The sequence below is a fragment of the Phyllobates terribilis genome, unplaced genomic scaffold (genome assembly GCF_046119375.1).
Source record: "Phyllobates terribilis strain yellow unplaced genomic scaffold, ASM4611937v1 Scaffold_12__6_contigs__length_324123572, whole genome shotgun sequence".
NCBI lineage: Eukaryota > Metazoa > Chordata > Amphibia > Anura > Dendrobatidae > Phyllobates > Phyllobates terribilis.
Window position 1 is genome coordinate 256,106,691 of NW_027362772.1, and position 25,119 is coordinate 256,131,809.

Below are 25,119 nucleotides of genomic sequence, written 5' to 3' on the forward strand. Positions count from 1 at the left end.
TCAGAAGAGGACCCAGGGATGTTGCCTGTAGTTAGAGGATCGCAGTGCTCTGGTATGTCAGACATGGACTACCAAAGTGGCAGTTGGGCCAGGGTCCTGCAAAACTTTTTTGCTCAACTCTACTATAGACTACATGAAAGTTGAGCTGAACTTTCATGTGCCCATAAATCATCTGATAAAATGACAGATGAAGTCAGAAGAACTCCCTGAATGTTTCTTAGTTAACTCACTCTGCAGCCAGCAATGGCAACGGTTCAAAAAAATTATCAAAATTTAACAGCAATCTTTTTTTTACAGACAAAACTACATGCATTTAAGTATAAATATATATATATATATATATATATATATATATATATATATTTCATATCCTTAAAGAATGAATAAAGGGGTTGTCCAAATAGGATGGCAATATAAAAAGCTAAGCACACTCAGATCAACTAAAAAAAAAAAAAAATGACCCGCAGCTCTGAACGTGGCTCGTCACCTTTAATATGCTCCTCCGGAATCCAGACGGAATCTGGTGGGTTTTCCTCTTCGAAATATGCGGCCATCTCTGCATCATCCTGCGAACTTTCCAAAACGACTGAATCGTCCATCTCTAAAGACATAATCACCTGTATCCAAAAAGGCAAAACGGATAGGTTTATATCTAGTCAATGGTCACACTACTGGTCCCAGACGTATGGTCCCAGTTCTATAGTGGATCACCTATAGAAGTCTACGGGTTTCTGATGGATCTTACAGGATTTGGGGCATGTTCCCATGCATGCTATAGCATTTTTGGAATTTTCTAGAAGAGTTGATTCATGTAGGCATCACCCATTGTTAAAAATGTTTTTGTAGAATTTATAAATATTATGTCTCATACAGAGACTCCTAAGCTTGGGCCGGATTCATCATTTGCATTTTTATTTTCAAGTCATTTTTTTTGTCTTGTGATATTTGTTGACGCTTATGGCGTCAAATTCTTAAAAATGACGCACGCGGTTCATGAATTTTGCACAAAATCGAAAAAAATACTCTTTATTTTTATCTTTAACTTTTTTGCAACTTTTTCGTTTTTATAATTTTGCACAAAAAATTCAGACTAACAAAATAATTACTTCATGGGGGAGGGGGGGATTAAAGTACATTTGCGCAAATGTTTAAAGACTTTGAAAACAAAAGTCATATCTAGACGTACCCCAAACCCTGCCCATAATGACAAGCAAAAAAAAAGAAAGACAGGCGAACACATGGACTTTAAAAAAAAAGGCGCAAATTAAAAGAAGAATAAGGTGCAAATGAAAAACAGACTAAAAAGCACCAAAAAGTTGACAGAAAATTTTGCATTTGGATCTTCTTATCAGACACAAAGCATAAAGCCAAAAGAGAAAAATCGACCAAATGCACCAATTTAGAAGGGATCGTCCAATTACCTCCCAACTTTCCCCAGGCAGATAATGTCAGATGACAGAAGAATCGCCCATACTGTATACATCGACCACCTGAAAATAGTATTTGCAGCAGATTTTTCTGCTGTAAAAACCCAAGTGTTGTCAGGAAAAACGCTGCTTAAAATACGTGCGTTTTTGTTGGGTTATTTATGTTTAAAAAAGCTTTGAAAGTTCAAATCTCCAATAAAAAACAAGCATGAGTTTTCAGAAATTTCATTCACTTTACTGGTACTGTAAAAACGCTGTTTTCTTTTTTTCCATGGTAAAAACACAACATGTGAATAAGCCCTCAAGGCATTTTCCAGACTTAAAAATCTTGCTGCCCTTTGTATGGTTGGGAATATGACATCTGAGACCTCCACATAGTGACCAGAACTGAAAACTTGTGCCCAGTTCCTGATATTGCAGCTGCAGCTCCTACTCACTGCAATAGGAACCAAGCTGCGGTACTGCGGTACAGTGAGCAGATTGGTGTCGTGTCGGTTCCACACTAATCTGATATTGATGACTTATCTTAAGGAAGAATCAGACAGCCGTATAACTCGGAAGAGGATCGCAACGCAATGCTCGGACTGGCCGGCGGCTCTCCTCACCTGAGCGTGACAGCATGTATTTTTTATGCAGCTGTCCCTCTCGGGTGGGGAGACCTGCCGGCCAGTCCAAGCATTGCGTTGCGATCCTCTTCCGAGTTATACGGCCGTATGACTCTATTCTAAGTGCACACGACAAGACCGATTTTCTCAAAGCATGATCAGAGTGTGTTCCGATTCTTTCGGATGTGGAGAAGATGGGAACATTTTTTTTTGCCATCTTCTCCATTCTGTCAGTCAGATGTCACTCAAGTCTGATTTTTTTTGATAGCCGAGTGCGATCCGATTTACGGATGCAAATTGTGCATGCTGCAATTTTTTTCCCTTGGACAAATTGGATATGTGCACGGCCCCATAGAATAACATTGGTCCAAGTGCAATCCGATGTTTTGTCCGAAACTACGGTTGTCTGTATGAGCTATAAAGTAAGGGACATCAATAAAGTAAGCCTGGAAAAGGGGTTCCATCATCTGCTTTCTCAGGAGCGCGCCGGTCCCTGAAGATTGCCAGATCAGACTAGATTCTTGGTTGCACCGCAGGTCCAAACCACACCCTCTCCTATGCTGATGGGAGAGGAGCGAGGACACTGAAGCTGGGCAGATCTAGCGCCCCCATCAGACTAGTCTTTACCAGCAATATAGCAAAGGATTTGCAAGCGTGCGCTCCTAGTTGAGAAAACCAACCACTGCTGCAGAGGTGGCCGGTAACCGAGGCAATGAGGAGTACACAAAACAATTAAAATTCTCTCTGTTCTTGCAAGAAAAAGGAAATGTATGTGTTACTCAACCCGAACCTTAAGAAATACAATCTAAAGTCAGAAACATTGAATAAAACATTATTAAAAATAGTAACATAGTCACTTTTGTTGTGCTATTAATTTGCAACTTCATGCAATGCAAACGGTGCAATCTGCAGCGACATCCCCAGCACTCCAGTGCAAAAAGTATAGACTTTCCGGATTATTGGATGCCAGATTAAAGGAATTTCACTGTATTTCACCACAAATATGTATCCACCAGCATAAAACAAAACAGGAATGATTTACCAGCAATAAACAAATCTGCAAATACATAATACTGACATCTATACAGGTCAAGTCACTGAATAAGGGTAATTAATGGGGTTTTCGGACATGTTAGCACATTAATAAGTCATGCACTGCAGTAACATGGCGGCCCCGCATATAACCCGTCGGCACACAGGCTCCTGGAGTAAAGTCACCTGGAAATAACAAGTTGGAAAAGTTTTACCTTATTAAAGTTGGTGTTTCTTGCAAACTTCCGCCGCCAGCAGCTTCTTCCCCGGAGAGGAAGGACGCGTCACCATGACGACGGAAGCAACCATCTGGTGCAGGGGGTGAATGCTAATATCCAGCGTGACTAGAACCGTATGCGATTGCATTCGGTACAATTTACGAATTCATGTCTGATATTATACTTTACCGATATCCTTACATATAAATAAGATTAAAATGAACAATATTTACATCCAGGGAGGAGAATGGTACAGTCCAGTGTCAGGCTGAGGAGATGCAGTTACCTCAGAGCGTCATTGTGCCATGTGAGGGGAATGCAGGAGGCGGATGCTGCTGACCTTTCTCTAATAAAATAATTAGTAATTAAATAATTAGTGATAAAATAAAGAATAAATTACCTTAAAAGTGGAACCTAAGTTATTCAGCTACACCTGTCATATTTTTGTTATTTATTACACCCATTTTTTTATACCTAAGACAAAATTACAACAAGAAGGAGCCTGGTATTTATTCCAAAGAAAAACTTGAGAGGGTTCCAGCATCCGCCAATGATAAGAAGTTAAAACATTACTTTTAATGAAAAAAAAATTAAAAGATTTTTCCAAAAACATGTCAATGAAGTGGGAGAAGGGGAAGGGGTGACGTGGGGGATAAAAAGCACATGGGTCTACGCGTTTCAAGCTGTGAAACTGTTAGTCCTGGTCATTTGATGAGTTTTTTACCTCAGTATTTGTAAGCCAAAATCAGGAGTGCGTGTTTCTATTAGTCTACGGTCACACGTTCCGTATTTGGTCAGTATTTTACCTCAGTATTTTTGAGCCAAAACCAGGAGTGGGTGATAAATACAGAAGTGGTGACGTGTTTCTATTATACTTTTCCTCTTTTGGCTTACAAATACTGAGGAAAAATGCTGATTAAATACTGAACGTGTGACCGTAGACTAATAGAAACACGCACTCCTGATTTTGGCTTACAAATACTGAGGTAAAAAACTCACCAAATAAATACTCATCGTGTGCACATGGACTTTGGGATATGTTCACACAATGCTCTTTCAAAAAAAAGAAAAAGCTTCAGGAAACTCTGGGCTTTTTTTTTTCCTGAAGCGTCTTTTATTTTTATTAATTTCCTGAGCACCTTTTTTACCACCAGTTTGTGGCGTTTTTTTTCCATTCGTTATTCTATAAACTCCATTCAACAATTAAGAAACCATTGGCGGTTTCTCAAGCAAAAAAAATTGCTCAAAAAGACACCTACTGAGCCTTCCCATTGACTTTATAGAGCATCTATAAAGAACGACCATTCTTCAGGCGTCCTCCGCTCTGAAGAATGGTCACTGAACATACCGACGGCAAGTCGTTGTTACCTAGAAATGCACGTGTTCCTTCTTTTGAGCGTTTAGCACTTTTTCAGGTGGATTTCGGAAGAAACTACCAGATAAGGCGTCGTGTGCACATTCCCTTTTTTACGTTTTTCTTCACTTTTGGTCCTTTTTTATTTTTACGGTCGTTGGGACCAATTCATTAAACAGTTTACTCCAGATCTGGTAATTTTTGGGCCCACCTGGTGAAGTCCTACAAGTTTATTATAATGTAAATTACAACACTCCAGTCCACGATGGAGTAACATTTCTGTCTCTGGCGCCCGGGAACTGTGAGATGAGCCAAATTCATAATGTCTTTTTTTCTTTTGAGGCAACTACCTTGTTCTACAAGGGGGCATGATCGCATGTATTGCAAGAAAGAGGGTGATGCTTGACACCTGGTTTGATACACCAAATTTATCAATCAGCATAAATCTGGAGCATTTATAGACTGTATTAAGTTGGCACTGTCTAAGAATGCCCGACTGTGTTTTTTTTTAAACTTTTATTTTATTTTTTCAATCAAAAGATTGTCTAGTTTTTTAGTTATTTTTATTTCTTTAATGATCTAGTGGCTTTTTTATTTGAAGAGTAAAGCTATGTTCACACATTGCATTTTTTCTGCGTTTTTTTCCTGCAGTCAAAACCTGCTCTCTTAACAGTAAAGAAACTGCTTACAAAAAAACAGGTTTTGCTGCGTTTTTTTGCTGCGTATTTGCTGCATATTTTTTAGGTACACTTTTCTCTTATAAATAAAGTTTAATGCCCCCCCCCCCAAAAAAAAAATATGATGCAACTTCCAGAGTTTTCTGCACCTAAACGCAACAAACCCTGATACCTGTGTTTTTTGCTGCTTTTTTGCACTTACCCATTGCTTGGCTGAAAAAACGCTTCAAAAACACTGTAAGAAGCGACATGCTGCAGTTTGCAAAAATGCAGCAGTTTTCCAATTCAGTCAGGAAAAAAAACAATGTGTGTGCATGAGATTTCTGAAATCTCAAACCTTTTACTGGTACTGTAAAACGCAGCTTAAAATTTGCATAAAAAACGCCAACTTGTGAACATAGCCTAAAGATCCACTCACATGGACCAACCGGCGGCACTAAACGACTGTCAATTAGTTGACATTTACCGATTGGCGGTCTTTTAAACAGACCACACAGACCACCACAGACAGACCACAGTAAACAATGGGCACTGGACGGATGTGCAATAATTTTCTCAGTGTGCATAGGCAGCCATTGTTCTCGGCAGCGCAAGTTTTGTTTGCACAGCACAACGTGCTGTCGACAATGAAGATTTTTAATCCTGCATTTCACCTGATAAACGAGTGTTTTGCTTGTTCATCAGGTGATTGGCAGCCTGTTTACACTAAAAGATTATTGTAATGTTTTGTATGTTTATGGCCCTTTAATTCTGAGCCGATCGGGGAGGCCCAGCTCCAGAGATTGAGATCCCCACAGCTCAGGAGACCAAAGCGCCGACATCTTCATACATAACAAACAAAGTTGCGCGCTATAGCATGTAAACATGAAATATATGAATATGCATTACTGCTCTAGAGAATCGGAAACTACGAAGATACTTAGCGCATAAATTGGCCAATTCATGTGTGCCCAGCAGCCACGACAAGGTGATCCTCTTTGCTGGGAACCTAACCTAACATGTACCTCTCCTGGTCTCCTAATGGTACAATCCTGCTGTGCTTAACTAACAAATAAAGCTGCACTCTGTAACACTATAGCAGCAAACATTATATATATGAGATTGGAATTGCATTACTGCTCTAGAGAATAGGAAAAAAACAAAGATACTGAGCTCATAATTTGGCCAATTCATGTGTGTCCAGCGGCCATGACAAGGTGATCTCCTTTTGCTGGGGACCTATCCTAATGTGAATCCTCTGCTAGGCTGAAACCTGCATTTATATGGTAGTATCCTGCTGCAATTAAAACCTCCAAAGATCAAAATAGCCCACACAATTCTATCGGTCCGTGAAAATCACAGACAGCACATATTGCCATCCGTATGTTGTGCTTTAGTGCATATAAAGGGTGTGGCCGCCCTCTGTCTGAGCTGAAAGGTTCATTCTGCCTCAAGTCTATGTTTCTACTAGGGGTTCAGTCTCCTGCCCTTGTCCATATGTATGTCACTTGACAAATGGTAAGGTTTTAATATTAGATTTAGGACTGTCCCATAAAGGTTACCATGACGTGGTGGGATGGCTTTTACATTATTTTGATCAAAATTATGTTAACTAAATACCCTTTATTATTTATCATTATTTTTGCACTGTGCGATTTATCCATTTACTTCTAGTTATCTGGGTATTTTGCTTGTCTTTGGTTTTTCTCTGTCTAGTGGCCTTATGTGAACATGCATTTACATTTTGCATGCACATCAAATTACGTTTCAGTTCAGACTCTCAGGTTTTTTCTTTGTAGTCTAATGTGCTTTAGTGCATATAAAGGGTGTGGCCGCCCTCTGTCTGAACTGAAAGGTTCATTCTGCCTCAAGTCTATGTTTCTACTAGGGGTTCAGTCTCTCTGCCCTTGTCCATATGTATGTCACTTGACAAATGGTAAGGTTTTAATATTAGAGTTTAGGACTGTACCATAAGGGTTACCGTGACTTGGTAGGATGGCTTTTACATTATTTTGATCAAAATTATGCTAACTAAATACCCTTTATTATTTATCATTATTTTTGCACGGTGCGATTTATCCATTTACTTCCAGTTATTTGGGTATTTTGCTTGTCTTTGGTTTTTCTCTGTTTATAACATTGTAGCGGGCAGATGAAGCTTGGATTTTTTTCTTATTTATTAATATATGAGAATATCACTGAAAAAAATCTGATAGAAAACACTGATGAAAATCGTATTTATTTATTTTTTTCACGTACAGGAAAGAAAAGATCCTATATATGTACATCCGACAGAGAGGCCATATACATTCAATAAAAAAGACCTTTATTATGACAAATAGGGTACATGGTGGCAAAGAAAAGAGCATACACACATGGTAATACCATATTAAAAAAATAATTAATTACTTGTATACAGACAAGACGCCAGAGCTACATGGCAATGACACCACTCAGTTTGAATTCAATGTGAGTGTCGCTGCTTAAATCCAAGCTGCTGCAATGGCAGGGTAACAATATCAGATACTACAAAGCTGGTTATCAGATTAAACGCCACCCAGGGCATGACTAGCTGTATATGTCCATATCATAACATTTCATTTCAATTCAACAATAATATTAATGTATTACGCTGACTGTTCAACAAACCCAAGTGTATATATGATTAAATGGCTTTCTACTGGTTCATACCTGCTTTTTGTGATGTGCACGTGTTGTGGTGGCTCTGGACTGAGTGCTCCTGCTGCTGGTGTAGTGCTCACCCCGACGCGCGTTTCGGTGCGTCCTTCCTCAGGCTCAGACCATTAACACCATACACAAATATAAATGTATATCATCTGCTTGTCCTCTGCAATCTTTTCTTAGGAAAGAAAAGATGTCTGAATTTGACCATAAAATTATAGTGGGTAGGAGAAGCTTGTAAAAAAATGTTTTTTTTAATACATTAAAAAAATCACTGAAAAAAATCATATATATATATATATATATAAATATGTATATTTCTGAATGCGGCTTGATATGTATATAATTATGTATCCCGTCTATATTTATTTTATTCAGTTTTTTAGTTTTAATTGCAAAATTGCATTTAATACTGCGGTTTTAAAATCAGTTTTCGATAATATATAATAATATTAAATAATAATTATTTGCATTTTGAGTGTCCGATTTATATGCTCTTTTTATGCACGGAAGCTAATATGTGATTATCCTTGCAATGTCACGTCATGGCGATAATCATTAAATGCTACACAAATACGAATCCTATAGAAAAAACATGAAAACACATCGAAAGGACGAGACAGTTCTGCAATCTGCTTCATGGGGCTTGAACTACAATATGCATCCTTGGGCACCACTCACTGGCACCTAGTGATCTGCACTGGCATTCAGCGTGGCACGTGCCTCTTATAACAGCATGGCTCCAATATTTTATTGTGAGGGAATGCAGGTCTAGTCTGTGAGCATCCACCAAGCTCTACAGACATGGGATGTATCCTCTGGACCCTGTTATTTTCTCTAACATATACCGCACCTGCAATGAGCCACAGGTAACGTGTAATTCTTATTTTCTTTCTAAAATGTTCTGGGTGCAGATATATGACTTGTAGAATCATGTTCTATACTACGTTATATTGGTCGTTTTACCTAGGGTAGTAAGATTAGGTTGCTGAATATGGTACATGGCGCTGCATGTAGCAAACAGAGCTAAAATGGTCATTTAACTTTGGATTGTAATTGCATCATGATAGGTTCCTCAATTAAGATAATGCAGCAGATTTACAAGCAGTGCTGAAGTATAAGTACATGAAGGCTGGCGGAGCAATGCTGGGTACCGAGAAGCCACTTTGCCTCAGCCAGGATATTGACATACACAGCTAGGGACAAAAATATATATATTTTCCCCATTGTATAAATATATAAATCACTGTTAAAACATTGTGATTCCGGTTTTGCTACATCAGTACCTTTTCCTAGTTTTTGCAAGTCCTCACCTATTGCCCTTACCAACATTACAGCCCCAATAGATGAGTATCCAAATATATTACAAACATGAAAGAAAATATTTATTAATTTCTAGCCAAATTTAGCTGCGACACAGGATGCATGGCCAAAAATCTCCATGCACCTACTACATTGCAGCATAATGCAAGCACTGTAGCCTTGCAGCGTTGGAGTCCTGGATTCATAGAAGAACAATATCTGCAAGGAGTTTTTATGTTTTTCAAGTATTTGCATGGGTTTCCTCCAGGTAATCTGGTTTCTTCCCACACTCCAAGGGCATAATGATACAGAGTTTAGACTGTGAGTCCCAACAATATCTGCAAGGAGTTTTTATTGTTTTTCAAGTTTTTGTGCGTGGGGGGGGGGGTCCTCTGGGTAATCTGGTTTATTCTTTAGATTGTGAGCCCCACAATATCTGCAAGGAGTTTTTATGTTTTTCAAGTGTTTGCATGGGTTTCCTCCAGGTAATCTGGTTTCTTCCCACACTCCAAGGGCATAATGATAGGAAGTTTAGATTGTCAGCACCAACAAAAACAGGAGTTTTTAATGTTTTTCAAGTATTTGTGTGTGGGGGGTTGTTCCAGGTAATCTGGTTTCTTCTTTAGATTGTGAGCCCCACAATATCTGGAAGGAGTTTTTAATGTTTTTCAAGTGTTTGTGTGAGGGGTTCCTCATGGTAATCTGGTTTCTTCCCATACTCCAAAGGTATAATGATAGGGTGATGATGATGTCTGTCAAGTGCTGAGGAATTAATGGCGTTTTATAAGCAAGTAAAATAAATGAATAATACAGGTGAATGGGCTCGCATTGTAACCCTAAGGATCCAACAACTGAAACAAGAAATCTAACGGGGAAAGTTTCTCGCAAAGTTGGCGTAGGGAGACTTGTAGGCCTTGCAATGATCGCATGGGAATTTTAATTTGCATATAGCCTCTTCAGCAAGGAAGGGGACAGGAACTCTAGTGCTACCTAGTGGAAGAAGCAATCCCAAAAGTCAATATCAATCCACATGACCTTGGATAAGAAGCTAAAATGAAAAACTTCCAATTGAAAACATGTGTTTCGGAGTGTTTACCCCTTATCAGCGCAAAGCAGGAGAACTGGTTTGGCTGGTTGATAGGCCTCTGACAGGGGGCTTAAAGGGTAAAGTTTCCTAACTTTTAGGATTTCTACCTCCAATAGGTGGCACATGAGTTCCTGTCTTCTTTTCTGAACCGGTTATTTGAGAGAAGCAAGTTGCAAAATTACCAACTGGCTCAACTTTTTTCTACCTGCTTGTAATAGTTGCGCTACCCCATTTATCTGCGATGAAGCAGTTGCCCATAGTGATCTTTGGCAGCACAAACTGTGAGCCCCACCATTACTACAGCCATACTAATATACCAATATATTTATGGTTTATTTAACCCCCCCCCCCTGCTTATTGATTAGCAAAATCTCTTAGCCATGTTTTCAGCAGTCTTGTATTGATTGTGGCTTGTTATATCATGACATCGTGCATTTAGTACTGACAGGTTGTGCAAAACCTTTTCCTAGTTAGATTAGTGATCTAATTTAAAGCCGTTATCTCACCACAGACATATGGGAGACATATGGCAAGCATCCACATTTCCTAAAGAAAGGCATATGGACTTATCTTCATGAGATAATCCCTTTAACCCTTTTAGGACCTTACTTCAGAACCAAACAATTAAAAAGAAAAAAATATACATTTTCAGAGACCTCGTCCAAGAACCAAAACTTTTTTTTTCCAACAAACCTGTTTGATTTTTTTTAAGAAAGAGATTTGTTTCCATTATTTTGCCAAACATCTTATCAATTGATTGCCAGTTTCTTTTAGTTTTCCCCCCAGATGAGTTTTATTAGTATTAGTTAATACTCTTAGCATAGTGCTCCCAAATGGCTTATCTGCCAGTTATACAATGACAAAGTTTTTAATCTATTAGTTTTGTAAAATTTGAACTGGAAACATCAGTATTTTTACGAATTATCCAACACGTGGCACACTTTGTACAATACAATTTTTTTCTTCTGCGTACGTGGACAACCACCATAGTGCCATCAGAGAGCTAACCCACAGCCTCAAAGGTGTTCTCCTGAACTACAAAATTGATGACTTATCATGTCCTTGGGAATGTACACAATTGCTACATTATATGTAATGTGCCAGGTAGTGTTGCATGTCTTTAATATTTTGTATATATAATATTTTGTATATACTTAGGTCCAACAAGCAGCATGCATCGCAGTGTTAATTGGGAGGTGTAGAGTCCCATTATAAGGGCTCTTTCAGACATCCAATTTTTGCATATGAGTGCTGTCCATGATTTTCACAGATAGCACTCTTACCTATGATAGTCTATGGAGCCACTCACGTGTCCGTGATTTTTCGCGGACCTAGAAGTCCGCGAAGACGTGTCCGATTTTGATTCAGGGATCGGATCAAAATAAGCAATGAAAGTCAGTAGGTCCGTGAAAACAAAAAAAAATCAAACTGCACTCAGATAACATTTTTTTTTTCAATTTCTCCACCTACAAGAAAATTGGATGACACCAGATGAATAATTGGTCTGTTTTTCTCGTACATCCGAAAAATCGGATGTCTGAATGAAGCCTAAGAGTTTCACACCACAGTGGTAGTTAGACATATACCTGTGGTTTAGTTACAGTCCACGCTTAGCAGAAACATGTTGAAGCTGCATATAAGTAGAACAGCAAGAAATCAAAACCCTTGAAGAGGCATAAGAGGTTTTGGAGCATCACTATTTTGCCAAAAGGGAGTTTGCTAGTTTTAGCAGAGACTGTTATTTGACGCAGTGCAGAGTGCACTGCCAGCAGTGTCGGACTGGGCTGCCAAGGGCCGACAAGTAACCTCAACCACAAGGCCCCACTTTTCAGCTACATGCAAATATGTATTTTTTCTTATTCACAAATTTCTATAGTAATAAATTAGGTTGATTGTTAAATAAATAAGATGTTGCATATGTCTGTACATAGTGAATCAAGTGTATTGTTCCAAGTACTGCTCAGATAAAAGGCTGGTGGCCCACCGGAGGATTCTTCTGTTCTCCTGTGGGCCAGTCGGAGCCTGATTGCCAGGGAAGAAGTGACTGAATCCTAATGACTGAAAGTGTCATAAAGTTAAAAGTGTTGGCAAAGTAAAGTATATCGACTACTGTAATAGCAGCCATCACCATCAAGAGCATTCTGGACCAACTATACAAATAACGAATAGACTGAACCTATATTGTGTGACCACCAAGATTTATAGTGTGTAAAAGTTTGAGTTCTACAGTTGCAACCTGTATCATCTCCGCTATCTCTCGCAATAAGAGAAGACAAGAAGAAAAAAGCTGTATAGAAAAATTCTGTAGTCCACACCAGATAAATTATCTGAGATAATACAATATATATTTATAAAGTATTTTGAAAGAAAAAAAAAACACTGACAGATACTTTAAAAACATTTAAAAAGTACAAAAATGTGCAAACAACTAATGGGGGTAAGGATAAAATAATTCAGAAAATAAACCCCATACAAGGTTAACATAAGAAATAATGAATAATCGCAAAAGAATGTGGTCACCCTTTGGGTCATACCAAAGCAGAGCGGTCACCACTAGACAAATCGCACACAAGTACTACAAATTCCCTGACTCGACCTTCTTCGATGAGCGAAGGAAAGGAACTTAATGTAATAAACTGGAGAAATGGAAAACATAGTATGTGAGAATATAAGGAAACGGATGCCATGATACTGTTAGATGGAAGCGTAGGTAAGTGCTTAAGTTAGATCTGACATCTTAGGATCTTCTACATTGGCTTACAGCTCACACAGATAGCTGAGACCCCTGTGTAAGAGGAATATTTGGCCTCTTGTTCTCCTTGTTTCTTTGGTGACTCTTAAAGGGAACCTGTTATGTGATTCCTGCTTCCCAAACTGCAGGCAGCATGAATCTCAGCCCTGCTGAATGATTGCAGTCAGGTAACTTATAGATAATATATTGCAAAGATCACTCTTTGCTGCAGGTGGTTGACAAGTCTCTCCCTTGCATGTACATAGGGAGAGACCTGTCAATCACCTGTAGTGGCCAACAAGCTGGGGGCAGAACCGACGAATCTAGTTTCCGGCTATATTGCCCAGATCTTTAAAGTATATTGTTCTCCGAAACACTGTAGCATTTCAGGAAATAAAGATGTGCATGATCCTTGCCTATATCCGCTGGCTGTGCATAGGCAGGCAGACACAATGCTATCAGTGCCCCTCACCTACTAATGTGGAAGTAAGAGAAACCAGAGAAACCCTTTAAGGCTGTAGCTTGGTGCTCCAAAAAGGTGTTGTATGAGGCAGGTCTTGGATAATTCGTAAGGTATCTTCTATTTCTCTCTCGCTTCCTTCCTGGAGTGCTTGTTTTTACAGAACTAATGGGTTAAAAAATGTGGCAGATTTGCCATTCGGGAGCATTATGCTGGGAGTATTAATAACTCCTCTGGGTGCTGTAATAGTGGTCATGTTGTCACTTAGGCTATGTCGATGGAAATAATGAAAAGTTATGGGCTTGGAATGTTGAGAACACAGAATTGATAACATCAAAGATAAGTCGACATGCACATGTGCTGTTTATATCACTGGTGGCCCACAGAATCATTGCCTTTAGTGGTCCCAAAGAATCTTAGTCCATTACTGGTTGTATTGCAAAATTAGTAAAGAGTAAAGAATGGATAGCTCATATTTTTACTGTAACTATATAATATGCCCTGTTCACCTCGACAGCGGTGCAGAAGACATCGGAGATTACGTCGGATCTAATCTTGATATTGCCTGGATGCCAAGTTTGGAAGGGTTGATGAAAGGATATGCAAGGAAATTCAGACCCGGAATTGGAGGTAGGAATAACGATTTTGTTAACTGATATATGGTATAAAGAGATAATGACTGTAGCCCTGATCTACACAGCAAACCAGTCAGATATATAATAGATCAATTTTTTGTTCATTGATTAGGTCTTTTGGCTTCTTTCACATGAGCGTAATTGATTTGCCCGTAATATGAAAAAGCAATATGGATGTATAATGCATCAGCATTTGATCAGTTTTTGCATCTTTATTGGAATCTAAGGGGTAAAGTTTCTCGTTGGGGAGAGTGACATGCCTGGCATGACAGTGTAAGGAAACTTATAGGCTATGCAATGCTCATCTCGATAATTAAATATTCAAATTGCCTCTTCAGAAATCAAGAGGACTAGAACTCTAGTGCCACCTATTGAAAGTAACAATCCTAAAAGTCAATATGAACTCTTTAACAAGCCTTGCCATATGACTTACAATAAAAGTCAAACCAGAATCTCAATTTGCAGACGTGTTTCGAAGTGTTACCCCTCCTCAGTGCAAAGCATGAGATTTGATTTGGTTGCATGACAGGCCTCTGATTGGTATCTAAGGGTCCCCCTAGAAGAAGGTATTAGCGCCAAAACGCGCGTCGGGGACTGGACAGTCACCTCCAGCAAGGGTGACAATTTATTTATACCAACAATCACTTCTTATCTCATCTTCAGATGTATTGACAGATTATTAGAAAGATTACTGTTATGTCCTAGGTTATTACTGGTCTATTCAATTGATTTACTATATACCCATTATCTCTTCCTGTGTATTTTTTATGTTCTACTAATCCTACATTCTGGAATTTTTTCTATGGATTTTTTCTATATATTTGTTACCCTTACACTACTTATGCTAATGTGTGATGCCATTTTATTATCTTGGCTCAACTGTTTGTCCTATATATTTTTAATTAATTGTTCAATAAAAATGTATTTATTTTATACTGATATTGCTATCTTGGTTATATTTGTACTTTTTCACTTTTTCCTCATATGATTTTCTGACTATTTTGGTGCATTACCATATATATTTTGAAGTCCTACTCTTTTACGTACTTATGATTTACATTACTTATTATGTAGTGATTTTCTATGTACTTTTTGCAAATTGCTCATATATAATCTCGTATCTAAGGGGTAACGTTTCTCCTTGTGGAGAATGACAAGCCTGGCATGCCAGTGTAAGGAGGCTTATAAGCCATGCAATGCTCCTCTGGGAAATTAAATTTGCAAATTGCCTCTTTAGAGAGGAAGAGAGCTTGAACTCTAGTGCCACAAACTTCATGCTTTGCACTGATGAGGGGTAACACCCTGAAACATCGTGTCTGCAAATTGAGATTCTGTTTTGGCTTTTATCTTAAGATATAAGGCTCGTTAAAGGGTCGATATTGACTTTTAGGATTGCTACTTCCAATAGGTGGCACTAGACTTAAAGTCCTCTTCCTCTCTGAAGAGACATTTTGCATATTTAATTTCCCAGAGGAGCATTGCATTTATTCACTCCCTGACCAGATGCAGTGTTTAGCGGCCACCTAAGGTTGCAGAATAGGTCAGAGATCCCCATTCCTCTCATGTAGGAGGGAGTAGGACCCAAACCAAGGGATTTTTGCTTTCAATTACTAATAAAATTAATTTTTTATCGTCATGACACAAATACAATATTCCATTTACATATATATATATATATTTTTTTTTTATTATTATTTCAGGTCCTCCAGTCATTGTAGCTGTAGATATTGAAGTGACCAGCATTGACCACATCTCTGAAATAAACATGGTAATAATAATAAAGCACAGAGCATGTCAGATACCTGTTGTCAGCACTAGGTGGCGATCTGAATGAGAAAAGACCTCCAACAGTGGAAACAAGCAAATGTTTATATTTACCGATTACAGTGCCTTGAATAAGAATTGATACCCTGTGAACTTCACATTTTTTCACTTTGCACCCAAAAACTTACATTTATTGGTTATTTTATGTGATATACCAACACAAAGAACCAAGTATTTGTGAAATGTAAAAAAAAGATACATGGTTTACTAAATGTTTTAAAAGTATAAATCTGAAAACTGTGATGTGCAGTTATATTCAGCCCCCTGTAGTCTGATACCCCTAAATAAAATCCTCAGTGATCAATTGGCTCCAACAGTCACATAATTAGTGAATTGAGTCCACCTATGTGTAATTTATTCTCAGTATAACTACAGCTGTTCTGTGAAGGCCTCAGAGGTTTGTTTGAGAGCATTAGGGATGAAACCTCATCATGAAAACTAAGGAACACACCAGACAGGTCAGGGATAAAAGATAACCTATACGAAACTAGGAGTAATAGCCAAAATAATATTAATAGAATTATTGTATTTGTACATATAATTTAAAATATAAACACATGATAAAATGCAGTTAAAAATGAAAAAGTCAGACATAGGCTTTAACCAAAAAGGTATACCCCAAAATAAATTTTCCCAGAAGTATATAACCATACTAGCTTGTGGACACTCAAGAAGGCTTTAGATAGAGTATTCAGTGGAGATTAATCCTACAAATATATATAATTATTACTGAACTTAATAAAGAGTGCCTGCTATATAGACATATCTTGTATGCAAAATATATTTAATATGGTATACAGCCCACAAACACAATCAGTTTACTGTGGGTTCAGAGATCTCAAAGGATTATACACACATTCCCAAATTGAACAACTTACATGTTCTGTACTTACTGAATATTTATTTACCATTTCTAACCCCTTGTGTTACTATTGAATGATCTCTTCCTACATGTTTGTTATGTTCAATTTGGTACTGTGTGTATAATCCTTTGAGATCTCTGATCCCACAGTAAACTGATTGTGTTTGTGGGCTGTATACCATATTAAATATATTGCATACTAGATATATCTATATCTCCCAAGCAAGGAAATCACTAATTAGAGAAGTAGTCAAGAGGCCCATGGTCACTCTGGAGGAGCTGCGGAGATGCACAGCTCAGGTGAGAGAATCTGTCCACAGGACAACTACTAGTCGTATACTCCACAAATCTGGCCTGTATGGAAGAGTGGCAAGAAGAAAGCCATTTTTGTGGGCAAGCTATAAGATGTCCCGTTTAGAGTTTGCAAAAAGATATATAGGGGTCACAGTGAGCAAGAGAAAGAAGGTGCTCTGGTCAGATCAGACCAAAGTAGAACATTTTCATCTAAATGCAAAACGCTGCACATCACCCTGAAAACACCATCCCCACCACCAAATATGGTGGTGGCAGCATCATGCTGTGGGGAGGCTTTTCTTCAGCAGGAACAGGAAAGCTGGGCAATCCTAGAGGAAAATCTGTTAGCGGCTGCAAAAGACTTGACACTGGAGCATAGGTTCACTTTTCAGCAGGACAACGACCCTAAACACACTGCCAAAGCTACAACGGAGGGTTTAGATCAAAATATATTCATGTGTGTGAACGGCCCATTCACAGTAAAGACTTAAATTCCATTGAGAATCTGTGGCAAGACTGGAAAATTACTGTTCATAGACGTCTCTATCCAATCTCACTGAGGTAGTGATAGTTTGCAAAGAAGAATGGACAAAAATATCAGTCTCTATATGTACAAAGCTGGTAGAGACAGACCACAAAAGACTGCAGCAGTAATTGCAGCGAAAGGTGGTCCTACAAAGTATTGACTCAGGGGGGCTGAATACAAATGCACGTCCCAATTTTCAGAATTATTTTTTTAAATATTTAAAAAACATATATCATTTCATTTACACTTCACAAATACTTGCTACTTTGTGTTGGTATATCACATAAAATCCTGATAAAATATGTTTAAGTTTGTGGGTGTAACATGAAAAAATATGAATACTTTTTCAAGATACTGCATAAGGAGTTACAAATGGCCTCAGTACAAAGTAAACTGTAATATCAGAATACTAAAATCGTTTTTAAGACTTTATTTCATTTATTTTGTTCTTTCCAGATTTCTTCTTAAATTATCTAGACAATGCTGTTGTGGATTAGTATTGCACAGAAAAAATGTAGCTTTTTTACACTTTTGGCATTGTTAGTATTATGTTCTCTCCTATATAATGTCTTCTTCTGCTGTGTGATATTTACATGACTGTAGGAGGAAACTTATCCTAAATTATTTTATTGTTCAGGAATACACAATGACAGTGTTCCTACGTCAGAGCTGGACAGATGAAAGACTTTCTTACAATCACACCAACAAGACTCTTGGCTTCGACAGCAGATTTGTTGAGAAACTTTGGATTCCAGACACATTTATAGTGAATGCCAAATCTGCCTGGTTTCATGACGTCACTGTAGAAAACAAATTAATCCGACTACAACCCGATGGTGTCATCTTGTACAGCAGTAGGTAAGAGATGTGTTGTTTCAGGGCTGCAAAGGACTTGGTACAACAACAAAAATTATAGTTTGTGCCAATGCTGAGAAATCAGGCTTTGAAATCACCAGAAAATTAGCCCTGAACAGCGCCATTCACTGTGTAGTGGCCGGTGCTGAGAACAGCAGCTCAGCTCTTATGGAAGTGATTGGCACCACAATCTAAAAAATCAGAGCACAATGGCTGCAATAAGTGAATTTTTTTTTTTGAAAAGGGTAAGCATAATAGTTTGCATTGTCCTGGAAATCCCCTTTGATTCTCACTATGTTGATCTGTAAAAAGGACTCCCGAGTAAGCCGGATTTCTATGCTACTATCTTTTACAGACCCCACACTTTCTACTTAAAGGGGATGCGTCATTGGAAAATGAACTGTTGTTTAAATTGTGCTTTTTTATGGTAAAGATTAATAATATTTTTTACATTTTTGTAAAAAAAATTGAAATTTTTCATATCACTATATTGTAAAACAACATCTAAAAACTTGCTATTTTCTCACTGTCAACTAAGTTTAATACTAGACTCATACTACAGCAGTCACATGGTAATAGGAAGCAATACACTGCCTTGACTTCTTTCCTGGCATGCTTTTATCTGAGTAAAGGTTCTTGTGAAGGAAGGGGGGGGGAGTGAACTGTGACACTATTTGTTGTGAATTGTAGATTCTTTAGAAAGAGATGTTATCTGTCATTGCAAATTTCAATTCTGCCTATGATGATAATGAGACTGCTGAAAAGTCAAAACAGGAAGTTTAAGCCTATTATTAGACTTAGTGGTCAATGTGAAAGTTACAAGATTTCTTAGATTTTCTTTAGATAGGAAATAAAGATTTTAAAAAAAAATCCACATCTGATGATAAACATTTCTAGGAATTTACAATACCTCAGCTAAGGAGGGCAGTATAAGCCCTCACTTTAGGGTCCTGTCATACCTGAAGTTTGTGTGACACATATTTTATTGTTGACTCTTCTGTCAATTGCAGAATCACATCAACTGTCTCCTGTGACATGGACTTAACAAAGTACCCACTGGACGAGCAAGAGTGTAGGTTGGACCTGGAAAGCTGTAAGTGTTTGTGCCTTTGCCACTTCTTTTATCATTACATTTGTTTTAAATTAACATTAACATTTTAATTGTTAACAAAAGGAAAAGAAAAAAAATATTCTTTATACTTTGAAATCTTCTTGGGAATTCTTAATCTGTCTTCAAGGCCAGTTTCACACAGACCATGCTTGGATCGGAATACCAGGCTCTGCCACTGAGTCTTCTGACCTCAGCTAACTATCCCATAGGCATACAATATATAAGAAAGTTATTTTAGGTCAGGAGACCTGGTGGTCCATGTTTCACAGACGTGTGAAAACTGCCTAAATTTTATGCTCTGATTAAAGTGCGTCACAAGAGACGGACATGTGAATATGGAAGGGCCAGCTTAAGTAATTTATTTATTTTTTATTTATTTTACTCACTTATATAGCGCCATTAATTCCACAGCGCTTTATTATTGACACTGTCCCCATTGGGGCTCACAATCTAGATCTAGAAGAGTTCAAATTTTTATGAAAAAATAAGATCAGACCTCTACAAGGAAATCATATAAAATATTGGAAAATCTATGCTGCATGACACCCTAGGTGTGATCGACACCATTTATTTTATCATACAATTTAGTGTAATAATATAATAAGCTCTTTTGCAATTTTTGCTGGAAATGTGATGTTTTAATATAATAATAATCTTTTTATTTATATAGCGCCAACATATTCCGCAGCGCTTTACAATTCAGACAATATTGCTGTCCCCATTGGGGCTCACAATCTAGATTCCCTATCATTATGTCTTTGGAGTGTGGGAGGGAATAGGAGAACCCAGAAGAAACCCACACAAACACGGGGAGAACATACAAACTCCTTGCAGATGTTGCCCTTGGTGGGATTTGAACTCAGGACCCCACTGCTGTAAGGCTGCAGTGCTAACCACTGAGCCACTGTACAGTGTTAACCTCTTAGCCATCATTCTAAACAATTTGGGAATTCTGAGTTAATAGAATTTGATGGAGGTGCCTCTTACATGAGTGTCCTTCACCCTGGAGGACCCAAGAAATCAATGAATTACACTAACAGCTTGTTGGTTTTAATGAGAAGTGTAGCATCGGTTTCTCTGCCCCCTGCCAGGCAGAGACGCCGTCCCTCTCATCGCCGATCTCCCTGCCTGGCGTCCTCCAGCGCTCCTCTTCCTGCTGCCGGCGCGCGCAGCTTCCCGGGCACGTTGCTTAGGGCGCGCGCGCTCCCTCCCTCTTAAAGGGGCCGCGCGCGCCGCCCTAAGGAGTCCCCGGCCAATTGCATGAGGTCCTCCCATATATAAAGCACCTCCTCCAAAATGGAGGTGCCCGAGCAATAGTTGTTGCATAGTGTACTTACCTCTGCTTCAGTCCTCAGGTCCCGCTGCTAGCCTGACTACTAGTCCTGCCCGCCAGCCTGACTACCAGTCCAGTCCGCCAGCCTGACTACTCTCCAGCCCGACAGTCTGTCTTCCGTTTAGTCCGCCAGTCTGTCTATGGGCACTGCCCGCCTCCTTACCTGGAAGCACCTGCCCACTACCTACCGTGCCTACCTGGAGGCTCCTGCTTGCTACCTGCCGTGCCTACCTGGAGGCTCCTGCTTGCTACCTGCCGTGCCTACCTGGAGGCTCTTGCCCGTCACTTGCCGTGACCACCTGACAGCCTACCTAGAGGCTCCTGCCTGTCACCTGCCGTGACTACCTGACAGCCTACCTAGAGGCTCCCGCCTGTCGCCTGCCGTGTCTGCTAGTCCATCTACCCGGATCACTCGTCAGCCTGCCTGCTGTGCCCATCTGCAATATCAGTCAGTTCCTGCCATCTGTGCCATAGGAGTCACCTGCTCCCTTACAAGGTCGTCCCCAGAGTAGCACCTGGTCCCTCTGCTCGGACCCTCCCTGGTCACGGAGTTGATTGAGCCGCCGTACGACCTTGGTCGCTCCGAGTTGATACCTAGTTACGCCCCTCTGGGTCCCTCCTTGCACCGCAGCACAGAGGTTCCACCACCCGGATCCTTAAAGGTTTGCTCGGGCCATGGAACCCGGTGGCCTCCAGACCCCTGCATTCTCCGATCTGCACCAGGAGGTCTTACGTCAGGGAGTTCAACAAGAGTCGGTCCTGTCCTTTCTACGGTCTGTTAACTCTCGCCTAGGCGCTTTGTCCGACCCGTCTGTGTCTGTCTCTGGCCCAGCGACGCCTGCTCCCGCGGCACCGCAACCCAGTCCTATTATGGCATCCGGCTATGGACCCCGGCTCTCGGCACCTCCACGTTTTGCTGGTGACCCGGCTTTAGCTCGGGGTTTCATAAACCAGTGCACCCTGCACTTTGAACTCTTGGCATACCAATTCATCTCCGACCGGGCCAAGGTGGCATTCATCATGTCCCATCTCACTGGAGAAGCACTGGCATGGCTAAATCCCCTGTGGGAGAGAGGGGATTCCCTGGTGTCCGATTTATCGTCTTTCCTCGCTGTTTTCCGGAAAGTCTTCGATGAACCAGGACGAAAATCCTCTACTGCCTCCTCTCTGCTTCGTCCCCGCCAAGGGAGTCTCACCATGGGCCAATATGCCATACGGTTCCATACCCTCGCTTCTGAGCTTGCCTGGGACAACGAGGCCCTGGTGTCCATCTTCTGGGAGGGCCATTCCGGTCGGATTAAGGACGAGTTAGCCGGCCGGGACATTCCTACCACCCTGGATTACCTGGTGTCACTAGCAACCCGGATCGACATCCGTTTCCTGGAACGTGCTAAAGAGACTACCCGGGAGAGAAGATTTCCTCGTCTTGCTCCTACTTTCCAGAGACCTGCCTCTCAATTAGCAACTCCCCGGGCACGCTCGCCCGAACCTATGCAGGTCGACCAGACCAAGATGGTCAAATCTCGCCAAGAGTCATGCCGAGCCGAGGGGATCTGTTTCTACTGTGGCAGTAAGGAACACTTCACCCGTTCCTGCCCGGTGAAGCCGGGAAACGCCAGTGCCTAGGACCGCTCGGAGAGGTCATCCTGGGCAAAAGTAAATCCTCTCCTTCCCTGACCTTGTCTGTCTCTATCTCCTGGGGAGAGAACCGCTACTTTGAAATTGCACACCTGGATTCCAGGGCTGCTGGGAACCTCATTTCCCAGTCCCTGGTAGAGAGATATCACATTCTGTAACGGGTCCGGGAGGTGGAACCTCTGAGCTGCAATACAAAGGGGAAATCCTTGTAACGAAGCGGGTGACTCCCAGGGAAGGCAAGCAGGTAGTCACAGCAAGTGATGGGAACAGTCTCTGGGTGAGCAGGCAGGTGGTCACGGCAAGTGACGGGGACAGTCTCTGGGTAGACAGGCAGGTGGTCACGGCAAGTGACGGGGACAGTCTCTGGGTAAGCAGGCAGGTGGTCATGGCAAGTGACGGGGACAGTCTCTGGGTAGACAGGCAGGTGGTCACAGCAAGTGACGGGGATAGTCTCTGGGTAGACAGGCAGGTGGTGTCACGCTGTCTCTGTATACTGGAGGTAGGGGGCCTAAGCTGACCCTAAGCTGGGGCCCTGACTAATCCCTCAACCTGGAGGTACTGTTAAAGGTACAGAGGTCCAGGCCGCCAGCGTAACCCCTACCTCCTGAAGATCCCTGCACCTCAGTAATCTAGTCCTGAGAAGGACCCCGATCACAACCAAAGGGAACAAGAAATAATATGCCCAAACACAGTATTTAGACGAACGAGACAGTACAAGGGAAAAACCAAAACCACCTTGCATACAAACAACTTCTCAACTACAACAGAGGGAAAACCAACGGGAAAGGAGATAAATGATAAAGCGAGGAAAGGGAAAAAACACTTCCAAATACACTTATCTCAGCAACTCCAAACACCACGATCCGCTCTGTCAGTCTGAATGAAATGCTTTCACCGACACCTCCCAAACAGACCAGCAGGTATATGAAGGAGTCTCACTACAGAAGTATTGATTGCAGCTGGGCGAGGCTGGACCTCATCTAGCCCAGAGAGAGAGAGAGAATTAACTCCCTCACTGCCGAGAAACACAAAGCACCAACAAGTCAGCTGCGAGAAGTCAGGCTGTGTACTCGTGATGATCTTCGTGGCAACACACCCGTGACAGGTGGTCATGGCAAGTGACGGGGACAGTCTCTGAGCAGACAGGCAGGTACCTTCAACCCAGCGGGCAGATAGACACGGCAGGTACTGGCAGGTGCTTCCGGGTAAGCAGGAGGATAGCCGCGGCAGGTGCTGACGGGTGCTTCCGGATAAGCAGGTAGATGAACTCAGCGGGTGCTGGCAGGTGCTTCCAGGTAAGCAGGTAGATAGACTCAGCAGGTGCTGGCAGGTGCTTCCAGGTAAGCAGGTAGAAATCAGGCTGGACTAGTCAGGCTAGCGGAGGGACCTGAGGGCTGAAGCAGAGGTGAAGACACAGTGCAACAACTGTTGCTCAGACACCTCCATTTTGGAGGAGGTACCTTAAATGTGGGAAGTCCTCTGGCCATTGGCCGTGGACTTTTTAGGAAGACGCGCGCAGTCCCTTTAAGAGGGGGGGAGTGCGCGCGCCCTAAGCACTCTGCTGGAGGAGGGACGCGCGTCGGCCACAGCAGGGAACGGAGCGCAGGGAGAAGCCGCGCCAGGAGCCGGGGGGCGAGAGGGAGAAGCGCTGGAGGGACCCACGTGAGGAGCACGGAGGTGAGAGGGACGGCGTCCCTGCCTAGCAGAGGGCAGGAACGCCGATGCTACAGTACCCCCCCCCCCTTTTTGCCCCCTCTTCTTTAGGCCAGAAAGAAATTTATCAAGGAGGAGCGGGGCATGGATGTTCTCCCGGGGCTCCCACGTTCTCTCCTCAGGACCAAACCCCTTCCAATCCACTAAAAAAAGGTCTTTCCTCTTGCCCTCTTGGTGGCCAGAATGCGCTCTACCTCAAACTCGTTTTCATCAGAAACCAGAGCAGGAGGCGTACCTGTAGACTTGGAAAAAGAGTTAAGTACCACGGGTTTGAGGAGAGATACATGGAAGGAGTTGGGGATCCTTAAGTTGGCCGGGAGTTTCAATTTATAGGCCACCGGGTTGATTTGCTTGATAACTTCCAGTGGGCCGATGAACCGGGGCCTTAACTTGTAGGAAGGAATCTTGAACCGGACATATTTGGACGAGAGCCAGACCTTATCTCCAGGATGGAATTGGGGCGGATCCAGACGTCTCTTGTCAGCCTGTCTCTTCATCCGCTCGGAGGACTGAAGAAGTGCGGATCTGGTACTCTCCCAAATGGTGGAGAATTCGCTAACAAGAGATTCCGCGGCCGGGTTGTCCACCGAGGCGGAGACGGGAAACGGGATCCGGGGATGTTGGCCGTAGACTGTAAAAAACGGGGATTTGGAAGAGGATTCGCTCTCGTGATTATTGTAGGAGAATTCGGCCCACGGTAAAAGATCCACCCAATCGGAATGGTGGGCATTAACAAAGTGCCGGAGGTAACTGGTTAAGATTTGGTTGATCCGC

General features: G+C 41.3%; 2 protein-coding genes across 8 annotated transcripts in view; one reads left to right on the plus strand and one right to left on the minus strand.

The window, feature by feature from the left end:
- Window positions 1-3,375, minus strand: part of CFAP74 (cilia and flagella associated protein 74) — a 157,095-nt gene extending 153,720 nt beyond the window's left edge. For both annotated transcript variants that reach the window (XM_073656878.1, XM_073656877.1), the window contains exons 1-2: window positions 3,280-3,375; window positions 488-617 (exon numbers count right to left, since the gene is read on the minus strand). In XM_073656878.1, the coding sequence (XP_073512979.1) occupies window positions 488-611 (124 nt within the window). In that variant the 5' untranslated portion in view covers window positions 612-617; window positions 3,280-3,375. The remainder of the gene's footprint in view (window positions 1-487; window positions 618-3,279) is intronic.
- Window positions 1-25,119, plus strand: part of GABRD (gamma-aminobutyric acid type A receptor subunit delta) — an 84,526-nt gene that overhangs the window by 30,774 nt on the left and 28,633 nt on the right. For 3 of the 6 annotated variants that reach the window (XM_073656879.1, XM_073656883.1, XM_073656884.1), the window contains exons 1-5: window positions 8,666-8,843; window positions 14,072-14,184; window positions 15,890-15,957; window positions 18,333-18,553; window positions 19,561-19,643. In XM_073656879.1, coding sequence (XP_073512980.1) covers window positions 8,779-8,843; window positions 14,072-14,184; window positions 15,890-15,957; window positions 18,333-18,553; window positions 19,561-19,643 — 550 coding nt within the window. In that variant the 5' untranslated portion in view covers window positions 8,666-8,778. Of the gene's footprint in view, window positions 1-8,663; window positions 8,844-14,071; window positions 14,185-15,889; window positions 15,958-18,332; window positions 18,554-19,560; window positions 19,644-25,119 lie in introns of those variants that run through there. The other 3 variants (XM_073656881.1, XM_073656882.1, XM_073656880.1) reach the window with 2 other exon arrangements.